At 33.1% G+C, this 23313-nt stretch overlaps 1 protein-coding gene across 2 annotated transcripts in view; it reads left to right on the top strand.

Moving 5' to 3' along the window:
- The window catches only part of LOC108911080, a 259915-nt gene that overhangs the window by 5093 nt on the left and 231509 nt on the right, over positions 1–23313 (top strand). Inside the window, exons 2-5 of one of the 2 annotated variants that reach the window (XM_018715925.1) lie at positions 3124–4874; positions 7663–7869; positions 10395–10572; positions 11551–11658. In XM_018715925.1, the coding sequence (XP_018571441.1) occupies positions 3162–4874; positions 7663–7869; positions 10395–10572; positions 11551–11658 (2206 nt within the window). In that variant the 5' untranslated portion in view covers positions 3124–3161. Of the gene's footprint in view, positions 1–3117; positions 4875–7662; positions 7870–10394; positions 10573–11550; positions 11659–23313 lie in introns of both variants that reach the window. The other variant, XM_018715918.1, reaches the window with a different exon arrangement.

Here is a 23313-nt window from a genome sequence, read left to right as displayed (position 1 = left end):
TAGATACACCCTGTAAAATGTTGGATTCATAAAGTACTGAATGACGAAATCAAAAATAAGTACTGGTGAATGTAATTTCCGGTCACTATCAAAGAAACGTTTCTAATGTGTCTTGTCATTTTCTGTAAAAAAATTAAAATTTTCGAAGAATTGTTGAGAAGTTGTACGCACGCATTCGTAGAATATTTGTGTAAAATTTCACTCTTATACATTTTTTTGGTTTTCAAATTAAAGGCGTTATTCCATATTTTTTTGGAAACTTTGAGAGACTGTATATCCTAAGGGGTGAACATTTTACTAAGGTAATTTTTACGCAAAATTTGTTCTTTGTAGCTGTAGATTTGCCAGTACCATTTGTTCTATTTTTTTAAACTTCGGTATGTAATAAAAGAATTTGGGATCACCCTGTACATACAGAGTGTCCCGGAAGCAACGGGCTGTAGTTCAAAGGATGAAAATAAACTGATTTGGTTCAAGTAACCTTATTTTCGTTTCTTTAAAACCGACATACATTTTATTATACCATTTTTTTTTAGATATTTTTGTGAAATTTGGTACGGGGGGTTTTTGAGGTGGTCTTGGTTAGTGCATCTCTCCCGGTTTCGAAAATTCAATACCTATGTATGTTTTCAGCCACGAAAATTGAATATTTCCCAATATTTCGAATTTTCACCACGAAAAACTGCAGTGACAACATTTTCAACAGTAAGGCAATACTTCGCATTATTTTAGCTATTTGGTACAGGGACGGGTTTTTTTTTGAGGTAGTCGAAGCTGTCGAACACACTTATTTACTTATTTTTCATCAAATTTTTTTATTGGTTAATTGAAAATATCAGTTTTAGGTATTCTCTCCTTGTGCTTCTTTTGTGTCTAAAAATCGTATGCTTCCAATTGACACATCAATTGAATTGAAGCTTGAACTTGTCAAGAACCGCGTCGATCGACTACACACAATGAAAATTTAGGAAATACCTGGGGATATACATTAGTTGAGTATAGGACATACTAGAGGACACAAAAGTCACGGAACCGCCAACTTTTATTTTTCAAAAATATAAAATAAGTGCATTCAGTAATAAAAAGAAATTACTAAATTAGAATCTCGAAAGAATAAGTCGAAAGTTTGCCTTCAACTTTAAAGTCCTTCATTAACTTATCCTTAGAAAGTGTTTTATGAGTTAAATAGCTGCCAAGATCAACATAGTGCAACAATTTCTGCTTAATAATAATTTATGGAGCCGCCTTTCAGTGTTGACCTAAACATATTAATGAGCTCAGCTTTTAATTACCCATAATAATAGTGCAAATGGTTCCAAGCTGCCCATAAATTTCCCACTGAATCTTGGCTAATGTGATTCTCCATTCAATTTATATTCGAGATACCTGAAATTATAATTTTATGATCTGTCGTCGGAAGTGTGTCAAGGAGCCCGGCTTGTTCGAATTTACCGAAACGAGATTTATTTCGTCCGAGGTTTTATGTGGCTGGCATTATACGAGAGAATGTTTATTTTAATATGCGAATTTAAGAGTGTTTTTTTTTTTACTTGTGCGCACTGTTAACCGTGCTAAAAATAGTTCAAGAAATGTGCAAATTTCCCCGAGATTGAAAATGGTGTGGCTGCATTAAAATGATCTATTTCTCTATCTATAAACATTTTTGTTTTTTTTTTCTCTACAACGCTGACTGGGATCTTTTGTTCGTAGGAAGAGATTATTTTAATTGAAATATTGCACGCTTGTTATGACATAATTAGTAAAGTGAAGTTAAGGTAAACTTCATAGTTTTCCTTTAGTTTTTTTCATTTATGCATACTAAATGAAAAAATAACCTCTTGTATAGTTTTTCCGAAGTCAGTTCACACCATATTCCGCATTGCTGCACTGCACTGCTAGGCAATTTGTCAACCACTTGTCAACAACTCAGATTTATTGTCCAGTCGAGCAGTGCGGCTGTATTATAAGCCGTTTGCCCGCGCACGCATTCAACTGGGCGTATACATTTCTCCACGTTTTGTTCGACCAGACATGTATATGAGTATGGCTAAATAAATATGGGAACAAGTATTTAAAGAATGTCTGAATTAGAGAGAAATAAATAAGTGACCAAGATTGAATTAAATGTATGACACATTGGGGTACCACCGTGAGATTTACAGTCCTTCGTTTCACCCAGGTGCTAAAAAAAAGAGGCCTGGATCAGGGGAAGTCAGCCTGGTCCCTACCGCCCACTAGTGGGCGGTGGAGTTTTTTCTGGTACCGAAGATTAAATTTTCTGTGTATTATAAACACACGCAAAGTATAGATAAAGAGTTAAATTTAACCACATAATTTTTCTAAACCTCCACTCAAAATTATGAGTACTTTTCAGTTGCGCTAAATTAAATTACTACAGAAGTGGTGGGCAGTAAGGAAATTTTACTACTAACCACGATACATAAGTAGACGGTAGATATATTGCCTACTCCTTGTCTTCATTTTCAATATTCAACTCTCAATTATTGCGTTTCATCTTGTAGTCATATTTTAATTAAAACAATCGCTAACCAATTTTTGTAAAATTTGATACTGAAACAAAATTATAAGTGAACTTTGAAAACAGATTAAAATGTTATGTGATTTAATAGACTTTTAAGGCTCTATTATAAAAAAAATTAAATAGATCGATGTATACCTTCTTTATAAGAGTTTTTCCTCTTGAAATTTGTTACACTGTAGCACTCTTTCCAGAGAAGGAATTAATAAAATTCATAAAGATATTTGGCCCTTGAACAATCCACATGCAATTATATCGCGCCATTTTCAGTACATATTCAATGTAAATATTATGTTTAATGGAATTATTAACCCCTAACTTTCCAAATAAGTCAGGCCAATACCGTAACAATCTAGATGTCCTGACCTATGCCCCTATGACTTGTATATACGAGGTCGGTTTAATATAAGCAATTGGAATAGGAAGTGTACATAAATGATCGACACCGGTTAGTAAAAACAACCCCAGAGAGCGCAATCTGTATTTCCTTTCTTAAATTATCTCGTCATATGATACTTTTAGCATAAATAAAATGTGTACATTTACTGATTGCACCTAATGCTGACGTTTATTTTTAGTTTCAGGTATCCTCATGGTATTATAAAGAAAATTGGAGGTAATAATGCGGTCCTCGGTTGTAAAAACGCCCAAAAAGACAGTAAAACCCGCCACAAAAAAGTCGGTATCATCTAAGAGGAAAAAGATGGCAGATCTGAAGTCTCCAATTCGCGACACTATATCCGAAACCATATCGTTCGTTATCAAAGGTAAACTGACTCCCATCAAACCTATAATGATCGATAATAAACTCGACTTAATAACTAAGACCAACAAGAAACCTCAGTGCGGAAAGGTAGTCAAAATGCGCACATGCAGGAAACAAGGAACCAACGTAATTCCCAAGAAACAAAAAGATTCTAAAGCCAAAACAAAAGTTCAAATCAAAGCTGCCAAGAAACCAAGTGCCCAGATATTAAAAAAAAGTGCCGAGACAGTTTTAACGGATGTGATACCAACAACACCAAAAGAGAAGAACAAAAAGGATAATAAGAGCGAGAAGAAAAAGTTGATTCCTAAGAAACCACCGTCTAAATTGAAAGCCACCAACGCCGCGAAAAAACCTAAAAAAATATCTGGGAAGAAGGCAAAACTGAAGGAGCAAAGCAGTAATGCCGAAGTGTCTGACACTACTGACAAACAAGCGGATGAGATAAAGAAGCAGCGGACTATAGAGAGTCTTCTAAAGCAAGCCAGTGAGGAAATCACCAAAGGATCCTCGAAGAAAATTGCCGCGAAAATACGGAAAGGTAAGAAAGGAAAAAGTCAACCTAAGGAAATACCACCGAAAGTGGTTAAGAAAAGTCCTGAACCAGAACCTGTTAAACCAGTCGATTATACATCTGACGAAATTTCCCTTAAAGAACTCTCAGAGCGCCAACCAGAAAGCGCTGTAGCTTTGAGTGTCGACAAACCCGAAGTAAAGGCCAAACCTACTCCAAAAAGGAAAATTAAAACTAAGCCAAAGATGACTCTAATAAAGAAACGCGTGATGGCTTCAAAAAATAAGAATAGCAAGGAAGAAAAATGCAAAACGAAATTATTTGGGTTCTGGAACGGTCCCAAGAGGCACCGCGTTGCCTCTCTCAACGCTTTAGCTAAAGTTCATTGCCTCTACGAAAACGAGACGCGAGGCAACATGCTGGACATAATCGACGAGCCCAGCATTAAAAAAGAACATATTTCTAGAAAAGAAACCTGGAGAAAAGACCCGGCTAGAGTCGCCATTAAAAAGGAACCAGTCGTGAAGGACGAGCTGGGGTCAGACTCTGAGGATAACTCCGAAGTAGAGATTCCCACCAGGACTCTGAGAAGTCTTCCTGGACTTCGCGCCGTCGGTAAACATTGGGACATGCACGAGACGTCCTCAAGCTCCGATTATAACAGTGGCAACGAGAGTAGCAGCGAAAGCATTCCTGTTAAGATAAAAAAAGAGAAAATCGTTCAGCAAGGCCAGGACAGTGACAGAGGCGAAGCTGAAATAAAGGATAAGAAACGAAGGCGCAACCGTAATGAAATTATGATGGACCTTAAGGACATGGTGGTCAGGAAGAGGATGGCAAGCTTGAACGCCAGTGCTATTCTTGCTGCGAGTTACTCGGTAGAGAAGCGGGCTTCCAAGTCTCAGAGAGGCGCTGACGAAGACAGTTGTTCGAGCGACAGCGGGTCTTCTGAGGATTATTTCGCGGCATCCGACGATGACACGAAAGATGAAGATGATGTCAAGAAAGAAGAGGATAGGAAGTTGATCGAGGTACACACCACACCTAACAAAAAGGTAAGGTCCCAGAACATTAATATAACTTATTGTTAGACATTTAGAGTTAAATTATTATTAAATATTTTTAAAAACTTTTCATTGTTCCATCGGTGGGCAGTAAATGAACGTTAGTACGTTTTTTGTTAAGAAGATAAAAAGGTTTTAATTTCTTTTACGGTTATAACACCTGGTCCACATTATTAGAAAACTATGTTCGTTATTGAGTTAGCTTTAGTGTTAGTCCACAGTACAGGCCCCCCTGGAAAGTTGATTACCACATACTTTTAATGAGTCTGCCACATTTTTCCTCTGCGACTTATCTCGATTCCTCCGCTTTTCCACTCGGGGGTCTTGAAAAGTCAAGACCACATCTTTTATTTTTAGCTTAAGTAACTGGAAATTTTGTTGCAAATGCCGATTTAAATTTGTCCGACAGAAATTCTTCCGACATTGACGTGTCTACCGGTCGAAACATGCCAAAATAACTGGGTATTGAAAATCAATTACCACATAGGTAATTTTTAGTAAAATTAATTGTAAATAATTAATTCAGTCAAAAAGTATTGTTGTCCTACAAATTTCAAGTCGCGTTTTTTCAGTCCGACAGCTGGAAATCGGAATTTTCACGGGGTATGATAAATCGATTATCACATGTCGGACAAAACTAACACACGATAGAAAAGTGTTTTTTATAAGCAAAAATTGTAATGTCCGACAAAAATATATCAGCAAATCGTCAGTTCGACAAAAAATGTTGAAAAAAAAATCGGAAAAAAATGTGCACATGTATTTCTAATAAGTATTTTCATGTATTAAGCAAAATTCCATATAGGTGAGGACGACAGAAAATAAGAATTTTTTGTCATATGAACTATATGTCTATCTCCTCTTCTCAAAGCTCAAGCTTACTTTGAGAAAAGTCACTTATTTTATGGTGTAATATTGTAAGAGTTTAATTAAAAGCCTTTTTTTCTCGAAAATCGTCCACATTAGGAAATTCTAACAAGAGTACATTATTTTTAGAAAATAAAATTGTACAATAGAAATTGGAGCCCGACTGGTAAAAAAACCTAACCTTAAAAAAAATATAACTAAAATTGTAATAAGAATGTATCATAACTAGTGCTTTCTATGAAATATACAAAAAATAATTAGACTAGCGTATTTGGCACCCTTAAAAACCTCGGACTACCAAATTTCATAAAAATATTTCGCACCATTTGGAAATTTTCATAAAAATTTTATTTAAAAAATTTTATTTTGTCTCTCTGTATCTCGAAAACAAGAGGAGATAGACATAGAGTTTATCCTTTATTTACGGGAGGTCTTTCTGAAACACCCTGTATATATTTTTCGTTTTATTCTTGTAATTGTAAATCTCTATATGCTCAATTTAGCCAAATAAATATCGAGAAAAGAATTAAACGATTTCAAAAAAGTATGTATGGTGTAAAAATATTATGCACAAAAGTTTTGGGATTTNTTAAAAACCTCGGACTACCAAATTTCATAAAAATATTTCGCACCATTTGGAAATTTTCATAAAAATGTTATTTAAAAATTTTTATTTTGTCTCTCTGTATCTCGAAAACAAGAGGAGATAGACATAGAGTTCATAAGACAAAAAATTCTAATTTTTTGTCATACTATCACCCCCTTTATTTACGGTAGGTCTTTCTGAAACACCCTGTAGATATTTTTCGTTTTATTCTTGTGATTGTAAATCTCTGTATGCTTAATTTAGCCAAACAAATATCGAGAAAAGAATTAAACGATTTCAAAAAAGTAAGTATGTATGGTGTAAAAAAATTATGCACAAAAGTTATGGGATTTTCTTTTAGAAAAATAGAACAATTTTTGTAAAGAAAAATAACAAACGCGAATGAAAACTTGAAAGAGAAAAAAGGATTTTTGTGTCAAGTATAATATTAATTTATTTAGAAATAATGCATTATGCACTAAGATCGTATTAATCGCCTCAAAAATAACTTCATTTATTTATAACTTTTAAAATGTAAGCATAAAATAAGCAATATTATAATTATTTATTTGAAACAAATAATAATTTACATAATAATAATTAATAACCATTTATAAATATGAAATTTTTGGGGTGAAATATTGATTTATTGATTTTTTAATAATTTGGGGCCATTAAATCGTCGGACACTTATATCACTATTTTGTACAGTAAATTTAAAAGTGGAAAAAATGAAAATTAGATATGTGGTAATCGATTTTCCATACCCCGTGAAAATTCCGATTTCCAGCTGTCGGACTGAAAAAACGCGGCTTGAAATTTGTCGGACAACAATACTTTTTGACTAAATTAATTATTTAAGTACAATTAATTTTACTAAAAATTACCTATGAGTATGTGGTAATTGATTTTCAGTACCCTGTTATTTTGGCATGTTTCGACCGGTAGACACGTCTATGTCAGAAGAATTTCTGTCGGACAAATTTAAATCGGCATTTGCAACAAAATTTCCAGTTACTTAAGCTGAAAATAAAAGATGTGGTCTTGACTTTTCAAGACCCCGGGAAATTGCCATGTTTTTGGACTTTTCCGAGTGGAAAAGCGGAGGAATCGAGAAAAGTCGCAGACGAAAAATGTGGTAGACTCGTCAAAACAAAGCGCCTCAGGAGTTATAAAGTATGTGGTAATCAACTTTCCAGAGGGGGCCTGTACTGTGGACTATGTAGGTAAAGATTGTAATTCCGTACCACAGAATATCTTATTAAAAACATGTTTCAAAATCTCAGTCTAGCTTAGACACAGTTTTTTTGTCCTATTTATTTATAGGTCGCTGTGATCCTCAACCAGGACACCGACGTCACCATCACCGGTGTCTACGTGAACAGCACGACGCGTTCGACTCACCACGAGGGCTACTGCAGTATCGCAGGTATGCAGTATAGGATCTCTGCCACCAGCCATACGCAGACTGCCGCCACCGCAGTGGCAACCGAGACGCTACTGCAGAGCTCGTCCAGTAGTGCCCCCGATAACGTAAGTTGCTAACAGAGAATGTCATTCTAATTATCGAACAATGTTTCATTGATATCAGAGATTTTCGGGTCTGTTTGTAGTGAGCAAAGAAAAAATGCTCTTAGTCAAAGTTTGGCTCTAAGGTTCGCCATTTTAATTAATAGAATAGTCTCGCAAAAAAGTCCAAACTTATCCGACACATCATTTCCGATGTATTTTGATGAGCTGAAAACGATACGGTAGTCAGAATTTATACGTCGGAAATGATATGTCAGTTATTATGTAGATCAAAATTAATTTTGGACTAAGAGCAATTTTTGGGTCCGTTGTCACCCTAAATATAGATTTTACAAGATTCTGACCGGTCGTGCATAAATTCTGATTACGGTATCTTTTTTAGCTGGTCAAAATACGTCGGAAACAATATGTCAGATATTATGTAGATCAAAATTAATTTTGGACTATGATAGAGCTATTTTTGGGTCTGTTGTCACCCTAAATGTAGATTTTACAAGATTATGACCGGTCGCCCATAAATTCTGACTACAGTATCATTTTTAACTGGTCAAAATACGTCGGAAATGGTATGTCAGTTATTATGTAGATCAAAATTAATTTTGGACTATGCTAGAGCAATTTTTGGGTCCGTTGTCACCCTAAATATAGATTTTACAATATTCTGACCGGTCCTCCATAAATTCTGACTACGGTATCTTTTTAACTGGTCAAAATACGTCGGAAATGATATGTCAGATATTATGTAGAGCAAAATTAATTTTGGACTATGATTTTTGGATCCGTTTTCACCCTAAATATAGATTTCACAAGATTTTGGTCCATAAATTCTGACTACGGTATCTTTTTAACTGGTCAAAATACGTCGGAAATGATATGTCAGATATTATGTAGAGCAAAATTAATTTTGGACTATGATTTTTGGATCCGTTTTCACCCTAAATATAGATTTCACAAGATTTTGGCTGTCGTGCATAAATTCTGACTACGGTATCTTTTTTAACTTGTCAAAATACATCGGAAATGATATGTCAGTTATTATGTAGATCAAAATTAATTTTGGACTATGATAGAGCAATTTTTGGGTCCGTTGTCACCCTAAATATAGATTTTACAAGATTCTGACCGGTCGTGCATAAATTCTGATTACGGTATCTTTTTTAGTTGGTCAAAATACGTCGGAAACAATATGTCAGATATTATGTAGATCAAAATTAATTTTGGACTATGATAGAGCAATTTTTGGGTCTGTTGTCACCCTAAATGTAGATTTTACAAGATTACGACCGGTCGCCCATAAATTCTGACTACAGTATCTTTTTTAACTGGTCAAAATACGTCGGAAATGGTATGTCAGTTATTATGTAGATCAAAATTAATTTTGGACTATGATAGAGCAATTTTTGTGTCCGTTGTCACCCTAAATATAGATTTTACAAGATTCTGACCGGTCGTCCATAAATTCTGACTACGGTATCTTTTTAACTGGTCAAAATACGTCGGAAATGATATGTCAGATATTATGTAGAGCAAAATTAATTTTGGACTATGATTTTTGGATCCGTTTTCACCCTAAATATAGATTTCACAAGATTTTGGCTGTCGTGCATAAATTCTGACTACGGTATCTTTTTTAACTGGTCAAAATACATCGGAAATGATATGTCAGATATTATGTAGATCAAAATTAATTTTGGACTGTGATAGAGCAATTTTTGGGTCCGTTGTCACTCTAAATATAGATTCTACAAGATTCTGACCGGTTGTGCATAAATTCTGACAACGACATCTTTTTTAACTGGTCAAACTACGTCTGAAATGATATGTAAGATATTATGTAGAGCAAAATTAATTTTGGTCTATGATAGAGCAATTTTTTGGTCCGTTTTCACCCTAAATATAAATTTCACAAGATTCTAATTGTCGTGCATAAATTCTGACTACGGTATCGTTTTCAGCTCAACAAAATACGTCTTAAATAATATGTCAGATCTTTGGGTTTGGACTGTTTTGTGTGCTTGATATTCTATTAATTAAAATGGCCAAGCCTAAACATTAGAAGCCAATCTTTGACTAAGGTTGTGTTTTATCGATTATTCGCATCAAAATGAGTAGCACTAGCGTAGTCTACATTTTCGTATCTTCATTACATAAAGTTATATTATCAACAAATGCTTGAATTTAAAATTCCTCTAATTTTGTTTTTAAATAGCACAATCTCAAGAAATTGTAATTTTAATTGGAATTATTTTAAGATCAAACATAATCATAATCACCGATGCTATTTTAAGAATGTGAATTAGAAAACAGATTAATGGGATGGTAGAAAATCAGATTGTATTTTTTTAAGTATACCTACAAGTTCCTCAATTTTTTTTTAATGATTGCGTCCTCACATCATAACACAGCAGACCATGATCTTTGTCATTTTGTTAAATTAACAGTGCGAAACAATTATTATCATCATCTCATTCCGAATTCGTCTTTCAGCCAACGAGACCTGACCATCACTCTTGTATTTGTATTTTCAGAGCAACAGCGACTCTATGCCTTCCTCTAAGTCCTACACTCCGCTGGATGCCCTCTCCAACATGCAGCCGCCTCCTGGACCAGGCATCCAACATAATCACACCGTGGTGCATGGCCAGCAGCACAATATGGGACCTCCTCAGCACGTGCTTCCAATACCGCCCCATCAGTTGTCGCCAAGTAAGTTTGTTAAAATACTTTGTGGACTAATAACATAATTTCCGTTATAACAAAACATTTAAAATTCATATGTACAAGAACTGGTTGAAAACCGTCGACTTCACTCACCTCCTTTCCCTTGACATTCCTATCCGGCAATATTTTCTGCAGTACTATCTGTGTCCTCTGTGTCCTGTTATTCACATCTGGCTTATAAACTCAATGTTCGATTGTTCACATGATTTTCGAGACAAGCGTTGCGGTAAACAAGTGATAAGTTTCAAAATCACTCCGTACTAGTGGAAGTTGTTTTATTTTATTTAAAGCATATTTGTACGCAATCAAAATACATATTTCTCACTTCAAATTTAGTATTCGTTATTCTATGCTTTAAATTAATTCGTAATGTGCTTAGAGGTTACATATTTTTACCATGTAGTCTTCATTTTTGGTTTTTCAGCTGTCAATTTCCCGTTCTAGATTGATTACTTGTTATTATCGGTACCTTCATAGGTGGGAAGATTAAGATAATTTTAACTTGACAGATTATTTTTTTTAAATAATTATGTTTGCTTTTTAAATTTATTTTCTGAATAATTACACTTTAACTTTTTAAACAGACTAGAATAGCGCATTAGAGATTTAACGTTCAGTATGAACCAAAGAATTGGTCTTAATGTAAATAATTTTCTTGACATATGTATTGGCAAACTTGCAATTCGCGGATACACACGCATAAATGATGTGAACAGCGGTTTTCAGCGGATTTAAAAAAATTATATCTGTAAATATCCGCAATTTTGAAAACTGACACATTTAAAATGTACCCTGTATAGTTCCTATGCTAATAACCTTTAAAATATTTTAAAAGTCCTTCTCTTGATTGTGTCGTTTTTCCATTTTACCTCTTTTTGAACCATTTGTGTACATTTGAACTGAAAAAAAAAACGCATATCCGGATACATGGTTATAGATATGTGACGCAAATCGTTCTGATAGGTCGTCGCCATGGATGCTCTAGTGCTTTTTCATCGCCTCACTCGGCACCCAACTATCAACTACCTCCAGGACACCCACCCATGCAGGGAGAACCAGGATATGTACACGGTGAGTTTTTGTTTAAATTTATAAATTTTCGTTAAAACTGAAGCTGATATTTAGGAAAACGTACAAACTGTAGCTTCTACAGTTAATAAATGAAGATTTCATAGCCCCCACGTCCAACATCGAATGCATTTATTCGACAGTTGAAGTCTACTGATTGTTAATTATTCGATAGCTGAATTTATTTGACAGTACCTGTCACTACTCCTGGGCTTGGCTTAAGTGTTGCCAACAGTTCCCAAACGGTTTCCCCTAAATTTATGGTTTGAAACTAAACATCCGCTAGAAGTTCGGAATAAGTATTTAACCTAAAAGTATATTTTCCATTTAATAATAAAAATGGAATTAGAAATAATTATTCGACCATTATAACTCAATAATATTTATTAGTTTACAAAACTTACAATAGAAAATCAGACATTTCCACATCATCGATATCATCAAATTAACCATTTTTTTTAGTGTTGTAGCGGGAATATTAAAATGTTTACAACTTATACCATCTCTTACCACTATACACCGTGACCCAAAATGATGGAATAGACTTTATATTTGTTTTCCAGTTCAGATTAAAAAAAACTGAACAGATCAATTAGTAAATAGAAATTGTCACTTTTCGGCAATATTTTCTATTTTTTTGAGCCATATTTGACAGACCTATAACATTACCGACATTTTTTTTAATAGGACCCTCTATATTTTATAGTACCTATAGCCTCTACAGACGAATTCAGCGATATAAGGTTTATATGTACCTACTTTTTCATAATTGTCAAAAAATGGAGGAATTAAATGAAAACAATAATTTAGTACATACTACCTACTTTTTCTTACATCGAGGCGAAAATGTGGAGGTGCGCCATCTATGTATATTGTTTTGGAAATCTATATTTTAAAATAATTAGAGAAGACTCCGTTAAGCATTTTTCAAAACGTATGCCCATTCCACCAGAAGCCTCTAAAATTTAAGCAAGAAGAGTATTTTCTTCGTAAATGTGTGGTTTCAACAAAACATACACTTCGTTGTATTGTTAGATTTTTATACCCACAAAGAGCACAACGTATTAAAGGATTAGTTTTTGTATTGTACTCTTATTCAGAAAAATCACATTTTTGAATTTCATGTTATATTTTTCCGTTTTCCTTCCGAGTCGGTGGCTGCGAAAAGCAGTTAATGGTGCAGCAAATTTCCGGTAATTTTTCCACGTTACAAACTCGACAAACAATAACAGTAAAACGTAGGTTCTTGTAATTCACATTTCCCTCATAGTAAGCGAACTGTTAAATATTCGTTTATAGTGCGTTTTTTTTTCAATTAATTTATTCACGTTATAAACCAGTCTTTGTTACGTTGCAGTTATACTTGTCTAAGGGATTTCTGCAAACATAATTATTATTTAGCGTCTGTGGATATACTAGCACGACACTCGTAAACAAAGCTTTTATCTGTATTCCTTTTGCGTATATAATTAAATTCTATGAAGCGAATATGTAGAACAAAATACTAATTAATTAAACAGCGTTTGTTATTTAGCCCTCCCCGATTTATTTGATGAGGTAAACTGTTCGTTTGGATTATTGCACATAATTTAGAAAGCCCCTTTTCCTATTTTCTGGAGCTTTGTTGTGCTTACATTTGAAATAAATGGTTTATAAACTTTACAATTTATTCTACGACTACTACAGAGTGAGTAAACTTTAGCTGTGCCTTCTTCAGATTAGAAACAAAGTAATTAACTGAATAACATCAACACCAAATTCTTGAATCTTTGATCTGCTTTGGCTGTTCTCGGGCTAGACTTTGTCGGGGCGAAACCGCTATTAAAACCCCTAGGTCCGCACTTTTATGTTAATTTCGGTTCTTAAATGAATACACTAGGCACTATTTAAGCCCTTTTAAACGAAGCGAGTGCATAGTTGAAGACTAAAAATGCATTGGAAGTGGATTTCAGAAAATACTATTTTTTGGAAAATTTACGTACAGAATTTGAACTGATTTAGTCAACCCTTTGGTAGACATAAACTAACATTTTCTTATGAACATGTTAACGCCTTGTATTTGGAAAATCGGAAACGAAGCGTTTTTGAAACATTTTTGTAACACCCTACATTTAATACGATCTTACATACAGCGAGCGGAAAGATAGCATTTTACGCACTGCAGTAAAAAAAAACCGTTTCTTAATGTTACGTAATTATATTTTGAATTACAGCCCTACCAACAAACTTACCCAACACGCTTGTGATTAATTGGATTTACGGCTGTCGTATTTTTTGCCTCCTCTACCCACGAAATTGAAATTTCACATTTTAATTTAAGTTAAAGTAGTAAATTTCCCGTAAAAGTTAGATAACAGTGAAAAAATCGATGTGTACATTAACGTCAATAGATAGATGAATGTATTTAATTTAGGATTTGGGAAATTGTAAAAACTTGAACCATTTTAGAACGGTTAAGTTAGCTGTTCTGTTTCTGATTTAAGGGGGCGATTTAGTATGTATATTTTTACCGTGTAACAGAGCTTCAGATGAGGACACAAATCATCGAAGAAACTAACATAATTGAATATTATTATATATCAATGTATTCGCAATGGTTCCCGCTAGTGAGTGAGATAAATTTCAGTGCTCATGAGAACAGAAGAATAATTTAAATAAATGCCAAAGTACCATACTGTTAGTCTGTCAATATATTGCATTTACGACGGAACTAGGTCAAGCACAATAATCAAACTACTTCACTCACTAGAACGGACACTTAGGATCATTTGTATTTAATTTTCAGATTAATATTTATTAACAATTCTATAATTTGTGTGCTCAAGCAAAATGACAACATTTTACACACGACTCCATGTTTATTATATATGTAAACCAGAATTTTAGGGCTTCTAAGATATTCTAAGTATAATTAGTTTGTATGCTCTGTCCCAGGTGTCGCTACCCTTGAAAATGAAAGTGAAAACACAGAGTTGGTTTAGTTTAAAATGCGTGGCAAAATAAAGCATAATAATATTGTCTTTGATGTATAAATATGGGTAATTTTTTAAAAGTACCTAAGTAATAAGATTTTGTAAAGCTTAAGTAGTACGAATATATAACGCATAAAAAACCAATAATATGTACTAATTTTTCTTTATTAAGAATAAAGATTAAATTTTACTTACAGGGTGTCCCACATAAAATCGTTATTTATGTTTAAATAAATTTACAGCTTAAAAATTAGCCTAGCTCAGATAGATTTCTTCTTCAATCTACAAATCTACAAATCTTCAAGCTACTTACCGGTAAGTAGGAAACCACTGGATATTTTATGAAAAAAGTTACGACCAAAAAAGTAATAGATTCTAGAATATAACTAACACGATTTTAATTTCATATTGTCTTGACAATCAACTTTTGCTTATTTTTAGTCACTTACTATCGAAATAAATAAAATAGACCTCTGAGTTTGGAAACTGATATTAAGAAAACGTAGGGGCAAAAAATTTGAAATTTCGACCATATATAGCCTCACTATTACTCTATTGTGTGCTAAAATTTCAGTTGGTTTCGTTATCCCATTTGTTAGTTATTAATAAAAATGTTGAAAAAATCACGGTTTTCTGCATATAAAATTATTGGTACCTCTCACTTTAACTCGTCTTAATTTTTTTGTTAACTGATAAAAAAAATCCAATTTTTACTAACGATAAGTTGAACCATTGTCTTTAATATTGTAAAGGTCATTTGTCTCAAAAGGTCTTCTTTTTTTATTTTTAAGTGAAACATAAGGGAGTGCTATCTCCGTAAATATGGCATTCTTTAAAAAAAGAAAAAACTGACAGGTAGCAAATAACTGTAAACAACAATTTGAAAAAATATGTTAAAATAATACAGTTATAAATATGATATTCTTAAAAACAGTATCGGTATGGTCAATTGCGTTCACGGTCCGATGCAGAGTATACAGTATAGCCTTTATAACTGTATTATTTTAACAAATTTTTTCAGATTGTTGTTTACGGAGATAGCATCCCCTTCTGTTTTGCTTAAAAATAAAAAAAGAGCTTTCGAGACAAATGACCTTCACAGTACTAAAGACGATAGTGCGACTTATAGTCAGTAAAATTAGAATTATTTTTGTCTAATTTTTTTTCCTGTTATACGTTTTCAAGCGACCTCTAAAAAATAAATATCAACGAAGTAACAATTTTTTTTCATTGAATTTGATCAACAAAATAATAGAAATTAATTACGAGACACTTAATAAATGTCTCGAGGCAAAATTTACTACCGCACTGTGAGTATCAAATATTTATAATTTTTTAATTTTTTTAAATTTTTTTATTTTTTAGAGGTCGCTCAACTCTGAAAATTAAAATAATTATGAGTGACCTTTAGAAATTAAAATATCGATTTGAAATTTTCAGAATCGAGATTTTTTTCAACCTAGAAAATGATAAAATAACGGGAAAAAAATTAAACAAAAAAAAATTCAATTTTTGACGATTTTGGAAATTTTTAAAAATCTTGAGCGACCTTTAAAAAAATTTTTTTGAGCTGATTTTTTGAGGGGGTTCTTAAAACATGATAATCTAACATATTTTCACAAGAGACATGAACAAAAAATATTTTTTTTTTGGACCACCCTACTATACATATTATTCTCCAAACGTAATTAGTAGCAAGTTTCTATACATTTTAGTAATTAGGCAGCGTTTTTTAAATTAATACGACTCGCCAAAGTAAAAAAAAATAATTCAAGTTATATCATTGTTACTGAAAATAGCGGGTAATTTACGTATCGGATCGTTAACTTGAAAATATAAACATTAGACTGTTGACTATTCCTGTTATACGTTTTTTAAGCTTTTGAAGAAAAAACTACATGGAATTTTAAAAATTATATCTGTTTTTATAATAAAGGAATGGTAATTCTAAGATTGTTTAAGCTTATTAACTAAAAATTATTGCCTACTTAATAAAAAAATTATTATTGTCCTCGATAATCTATTAATGATTAATAAAATCTTTACTCTCTTTCCTTATAAGACTGTATGTACACAAATTGGAGCCGTTCCTGAACAATCGGGCGCGAGGCCTGTTAAAATATAGGCCCAGCGTAAATTATTAAACAACACACCTTGAAGCGTTGGCCGCTAGAGCAAGAGCAGCACTTGCCGGGGTACCGTTTCGTGACTCACGCTGGGCGATATTTTTTGTACAAAATCCCGTCCTTAAGGTACTCGCAGATCAATTTTGAAAACAAATGCGTAATGTGAACACCCAGACAAGAACTAGTGTGTTCGCAATAAGTATTTGTTTTTAAATTTAATCTTGACGGGATTATTAAGAATAATGAAGATTGAAGATTTTGAAGATTGAAGTTCACTGCTTACTCCTCGAAAATAAAGATTAAACTAACCACATAATACCAGAAAAATATTGTCTGACATTTTTTAGATAAGTAAATCCTTAGAACGTTATTTAACTGTCTTTCATTTAAGTAAAATAAACCATTTACCGTTCGCAACACAACCATGCTAAAAATGCGCGCGTGCCAGTTTATAATGAAAAATGTCGAATCTCTTCCTAATTTATCTGCGCTGTGTATATCAATAATTCAAAAGCGGCGCACGCTGACAGCCAGCTGAAGTCGAAAGAATCTCCTGAATCTGGCTTCCTGTTCACGCGTTAGCCTGCCGAGTCCTCGAACAGTTCCGTGACCTTTGACCTAAATGTATTCACCGCCCCGAAGTATCATCGTTGCATAATCCTCAACGGTTGTCTGTGTGGCGAAAATGAGAAAACATTGCACCGCTAAATATTCCAAGAAAGAGATGAGTTTACCCGAAGGGGTGATTTTTTGTTTGGTGTTTGAAGATATGATAATATACCGGGTGTTTACGTCCACTAATAAACTGGGCATACTTCAAGGGTAGCTTCATTGATTTAGATCAAGTTAAATGTAAAAAAAAATAAAAAAGGCGCATTTTTCTCCCAACTTTGACTCTCTGCTCGATTCCTGTGAAATGTATCGATCTTTTTTGCATCAGAACAGTTAAAATACATTTCCGATTTAAACAAATTTTCATAGTTAAAGTCTTTGCTTTGCGTCAAACAATCAAAATCACTTTTGATTGTTATTGTACAGTACGTTGTTTTGCCGTAAACTCACTTCAATTTTGAGCTTTCATATCTCGATGGCGATTCATCGTATCCACAAGATCAGAAGTGGATTTTTTTCGTCAATCCTTCCTCTATTTGATCCTGTAATCACATTTGAAGAATATGCAAAACGGGTAGCTCCAGCTCTAAATGTTTATAAGTATTTTTTCTAAGAAATTTTGAAAAAATTATAATTGTTGCTAAAATTGATAAAATCGAAAATTTTTAAATGGGGATTGATAGTTGAGACTCCAGACAACCCGGTATAAAAATTCAAGAAAGATTATTCACATACGTGATTTTAACAAAGTTAAACAATTAGCTTTTATACAAATAACTCTCGAGCTTATGATTCTACTAGATACTGAATCAAAAAGTTTTCTAAAGTCGTTTCGTCCAGATTCTATTACATTTTATTGAAATGGGAAATCAATTTCGATTAGCCATTCAAAACTAACATGAATATAGGCAAGCGAATTATTACCCTTATTTGATCCAGGTTTCAATTCGTTACCGAATATTGTTGTCGTGTTCAGTTATCCATATTTATTGACATGTCAAATATACGACTGTAAACTCACATTCAATGAATAAAAATTAAAACATTTAGATGGGCCAGGAAAATCAGCTGAGAAATGAACATTCTATATTTCCTGGCCTATAGAAGAAGAAAATGAGTTTAACGTTCAATGTTTGACAATTGGCTGTAACCTTGTGTAACAAAACTCTTAATGCAGTTTGTGTAAATCATAAAAATGTATCAAGGTGATACAATTATTTACATACATAAGGATTGTAAAATAATTTGGTACAGTTTTATGCTCTGCTGTCTCCATAAACATAACTGCGTACAAGCAAAAATGTTAAAAGTTAAGTTAAAGTTAAAACAGTTTTATCATACAAATACTTACATAATATTAAAGTTGTAGATTAAAATACTGATATACAGGGTGTCCCGGTATTTGAAAATAGAAAAAAGGCCAGTACAGATGGATGAGGACAAAATGATATCAATTCTTCATATAAATTTTTTTCATACGGGCCTTCGTTAACAAGTTACGGGCCCTCAAATGTGAAAATTAAAAAGTTATTTTTATTTATTCTCAAAACAATTACGTTCAGCATGCTGCAAATTTGGTGATCGATAACACATGCGTACAGCTTGTTTTTGATATTATAACTGAACTTCATTATACCCAGAACGCCAGGGACGGATTATGCCCAATGGTTGACAACCCAGAATTTTTAAGTAGATGACGATCACAATCTGTCTGTATCAATAAGTTCACTGAAGAATTTGCCAACGATAATACCTTCTTGGTTCAACTCGGTAAAATTAACAGTTTAGGAAATATTTTTGATTTTATGTCACATCGAGCGGCGCCTCTGCCATTTTTTGTTTTTAGTTTTTAATTGGACATAATTACTATGTTAGAACCGTACATATTCTTAAAATAAGAGCCTAGAAAATCTTACTGTCTGCTAATGTAATTTTCACTAACAAAATTTGATAAATACACTTTACACATAACACAAAATAGAAAAACAAAACTAAGTTAAAAAATAATAATTTAAAAGAAAGAATACTATCAAAATTAATTTTCAATTATGGACACTTTCCACCTCCACACACTTCCTACGTCTGTACTCTTTTTTGTATCAAGTATAGGGACATCCTGTATACAGTACTTATAATAAAAAATAAAACAGAATAGATACAAGGAACTAAACATATATTGCTACTAATTTAACATTGGTATTTAGATCGCATAAAGCTGTCTGTGGTAATAATTTTATATTTGACAAACTAAGACATTCAAATTGTGTGAATAGTGGATGTTGCAGACTATGATATGAGACTGAATAATTTCGACAAGTAAACCACTGGCACTAGATGAACGAATGCCAGTGTAAATGTTGTTTCGTGGAACTAAATTTAAGACGCTGTTTCTTAATAGACGGAAATATTTGAATAGAATTTGGTCTGAGTGTTAAAAGGAAAGGCTATTTGATACAACCTGGCCTATACTAAGTTTTATTGAAACGCCTTAAAAGGCGTATCTTAAAAATAATAATAATAATAAAATGTTTGAAGGTTAACCTTCGGAGCATGCAAATTTATAGGTAACTCTATCGGTTACTTACATAGTTTTCTTCCAAAGAAGTATTTGAAAAAATGTGTATAACTCCCAGCCAAAAATCACTAAAAATAATTTTGACAGTCACACTATCAAAATCGATGCAACTGCTCGAATTGTGTAAGATATAAATGCTATTAAATTGCATGTCCTACATGTCATTTTTATTTCTGTAAAAATCTTTTATGATATTTATTATACATGTAATTTTATAAGTATGTCATTTAAATTTTTGTAATGTAGACAAAGACAATGAATGATCAATTTTTAGACCATTTAGCAGATTGGCATGTTTAGAAATAATATTAATATGTAAACATTAGTTAGTTCACTGAAAATTATGCATAAAAACGCTTGTTTGTGCTTGTTCCTGAGAACGCGTATTTTTGAACTCTAAACAGCAGGGCTTTCTTTAATTAAAGTCCAGCAGGAAGAAATAAATCACACAATAAATTCTTGCACGGGTAGACAAGATTTACCATCCATGGTAAATTTTAAACAACCCAGTAAGGGGTACTGAATTATGTAATTATCTGTTTTGAATTCCCAATGAGGTTCTTTAAACATCTTGGAAACATTACGCCTTACTCAGAAGAACGTTATATCCGATTATTTTGTGCCTATTTAATAAGCGTGGAATAAATTTCTTATTATTTCCTTCTCAATACTGTCAAGTTATATGATTTTTTCTTGATAACTATGCACTTAATATTATCTAAATGTATGGATTGCATTAATCGAAAGTCGTTTATAAAGAATACTTTATATTCTGAATAGTAGGTGGACAATATGTCCATTAGTTAAGAAATAATTTAAAGAAATAATAATAATAGGGCGAATATGTTGAAACGGGGAGCGAAAAAGTATTTTTTTTCCTTAAATATTTAAAAAATTTAAAACATACCTATTTTATTTGAGTTTTTTACTTATACAGTGTAGGAAAGTACCGATGGTCTATCAGAAGTTACGTGAGAGCGATAAAGTAAGCCATAGAAATCCATGTGATAGACAAGGATGGCTATAATGGAGGCGTCTAATAGTCAACGCCCATTTCGCTCTTCCACAAATAAGAAGTGGATCTTATTTGTAGAAGGGCGAAACGGGCGGTGACTATGAGAGGCCTTCATTATAGCCATCCTTCTCTATCGCATGGATTTCTATGGCTTACTTTATCGCTCTCACGTAACTTCAGATAGACCGTGGGTACTTTTCTACCCTGTATCTTGGAACCTATGAATTTTGGAAGAATATCGAAGAGGAGAAAAAGTTTTAGAATTGAATTTTGCACAATAAACTGTAAGTTAAGAATGTTTAAATTTAATTTATTTATTTGTTGCAAAATAGTAATAATTGATGAAAAAAAGGCAAAATAATCAAGTTTTTTTGGATAATTTTTTTTTAAATATTTTAAATGCTCCGGGGGAATTCTAATTTTGGCAAAAAAACTTTACAGTATAATAAAACAACACACACCAAATTTCATTAAAATCGGTTCGATAGTTTTCGCAAAATAATTTTTTTTTTAATATTTTGGAAAAAAAAAGAATATTCAAAATGTTGCACAGCCTCAAATAAAGCATCTAGATACTTGAAAATTTTTTCACATAGAAAAGACCGCTCAAGCTTTCAAGTGGTTTTTGAAAAATTGAAATCGGTTGATTAGGACGGCCACAATAAATTTTTAAAGTTAACACTCTTTTTTTATTTTTAATCAGTTAGATTACATTTATCAAGTTTAAAGTACTCAGAAGGACGCTCTTTAAAAAAAAAAGTTAAATTCCGTTTATTCGTTCTCGAGATGTATGTGGTCAAAATTTATCGGCATTTACCGTTAATTTATGAACAATAATTTAGCTACAATCTTTGATCCAGTGGCTTCGTTTTTCCGAGTTCTAAGCTGGAAAAAAATTAAGCGGAAAAGCTGTTGCTCGCTCGCGAGAAAAGTGACTCAAAACACGAAAAGTGGGGAAGGGGGCTTTCGCTCCGAGACTGAACTCGGAGGTTCAAAATGCGAAGGTACGAAAAAAATTGCATTATCTCTTCTACTGGACCAATTTCGATATTTTTTTTTTAAATCCGATGTCTTGCGAGACAATGAATTCGAATATCGTAATGTCAGTTGTCTAATTTGCACAAATTTTGTTATAAAGTTTATTATTTATGCATTAAATATACAGTATATTTTACCCCATGATATTGCATTTTTTCAATGAAAAAATTTTTGGTAGAAAGGGGCATTAAACAAGAAAAAATAAATAAAAATCATTTTATTGCATGTCCATGGACAATAAAAAAAAACATGGTTTAATAATTAATAAAACATTTTTTTTAGCCAGCATTTTTATAACGATTTCTGAGACTAGAATATACTATTGATATGGAAAAAAATAACTGGTACACCCCAGTTTTTGATAGTTTCGTTGTTTTAATTTTTTGTTATGTTGTCCCAGGGATATGCAATATATTGATTTTTATTTATTTCTCCAAAAAGGAAGCAAAATACGAAAAAAATTCAAGAGATAAAAAACTTGTAGTTTTAGTTGCATAATGCGAAATAAATAATAAAAACTGAAAAGTCAGTAGCGCACGTTTTTTTTTGTAAAAAATATTGGTTAAGGTGCCCCTCAGGACGCCACTGGACTTAATAATTTTAATCTAGTTAGCGCTAAATCAGCCCCTTTCTACCATAAATAACACTTCCAAATTTCAACTAAATCGGCTAAAGGATTACCTATTTATTAAGATTTTTACGAAAAAACGATTTTTTTAAAATTGTAATGTGAGGCGTACTCGTTACAATTTTTTATATTTTTTCTCGAAAACTTGGTTCGACCGCACAAAAATGACTTCAGATTTGTGTCCATCATCCTCGAAAATTTTATGAAGATTTGATATTTTTAGGCAATAACAAATAATTACCTCAATTACCAGAAGTTTACAAGAAAAAAAAAACAATTTTTATAGTCTGTGTCTTGATTCCTATAGTGCCAAAAGCAACAGCATTGCGAACGGAGTCCACTCACCGAACTTCCCCCCGTGGCAACCCTTTGGCGCGCCGACCATTCAAAACATCGCACCGTCGTCGCCGGCTGACTCATGCGCCATCCCCGGGGCCATGCCAAGACGGGACTTTTCCGCGTTACGTGTCCGATCCTCCCGATTCGCCAATCTTTCCACGGCCCCTGTTCTAGAGATTTCAATTGCGCTGCGGCCCTCATTTGTTTCCGTTCGATTCTCGATCGCCACGAAAATACCACCACGTGTCTAATAGAGCCCCTCCGATGACTTGTAAATTGTTGTGACGGTCCGGTGAGCCGTGGAAACATTTAAATCGCGTCCGCCGGTACAACGCAGTTGGCCATTTGACGGG

This window comes from Anoplophora glabripennis, unplaced genomic scaffold, assembly GCF_000390285.2.
Source record: "Anoplophora glabripennis isolate ALB-LARVAE unplaced genomic scaffold, Agla_2.0 scaffold6, whole genome shotgun sequence".
NCBI lineage: Eukaryota > Metazoa > Arthropoda > Insecta > Coleoptera > Cerambycidae > Anoplophora > Anoplophora glabripennis.
This window is presented reverse-complemented; position numbering and strand designations above follow the sequence as displayed.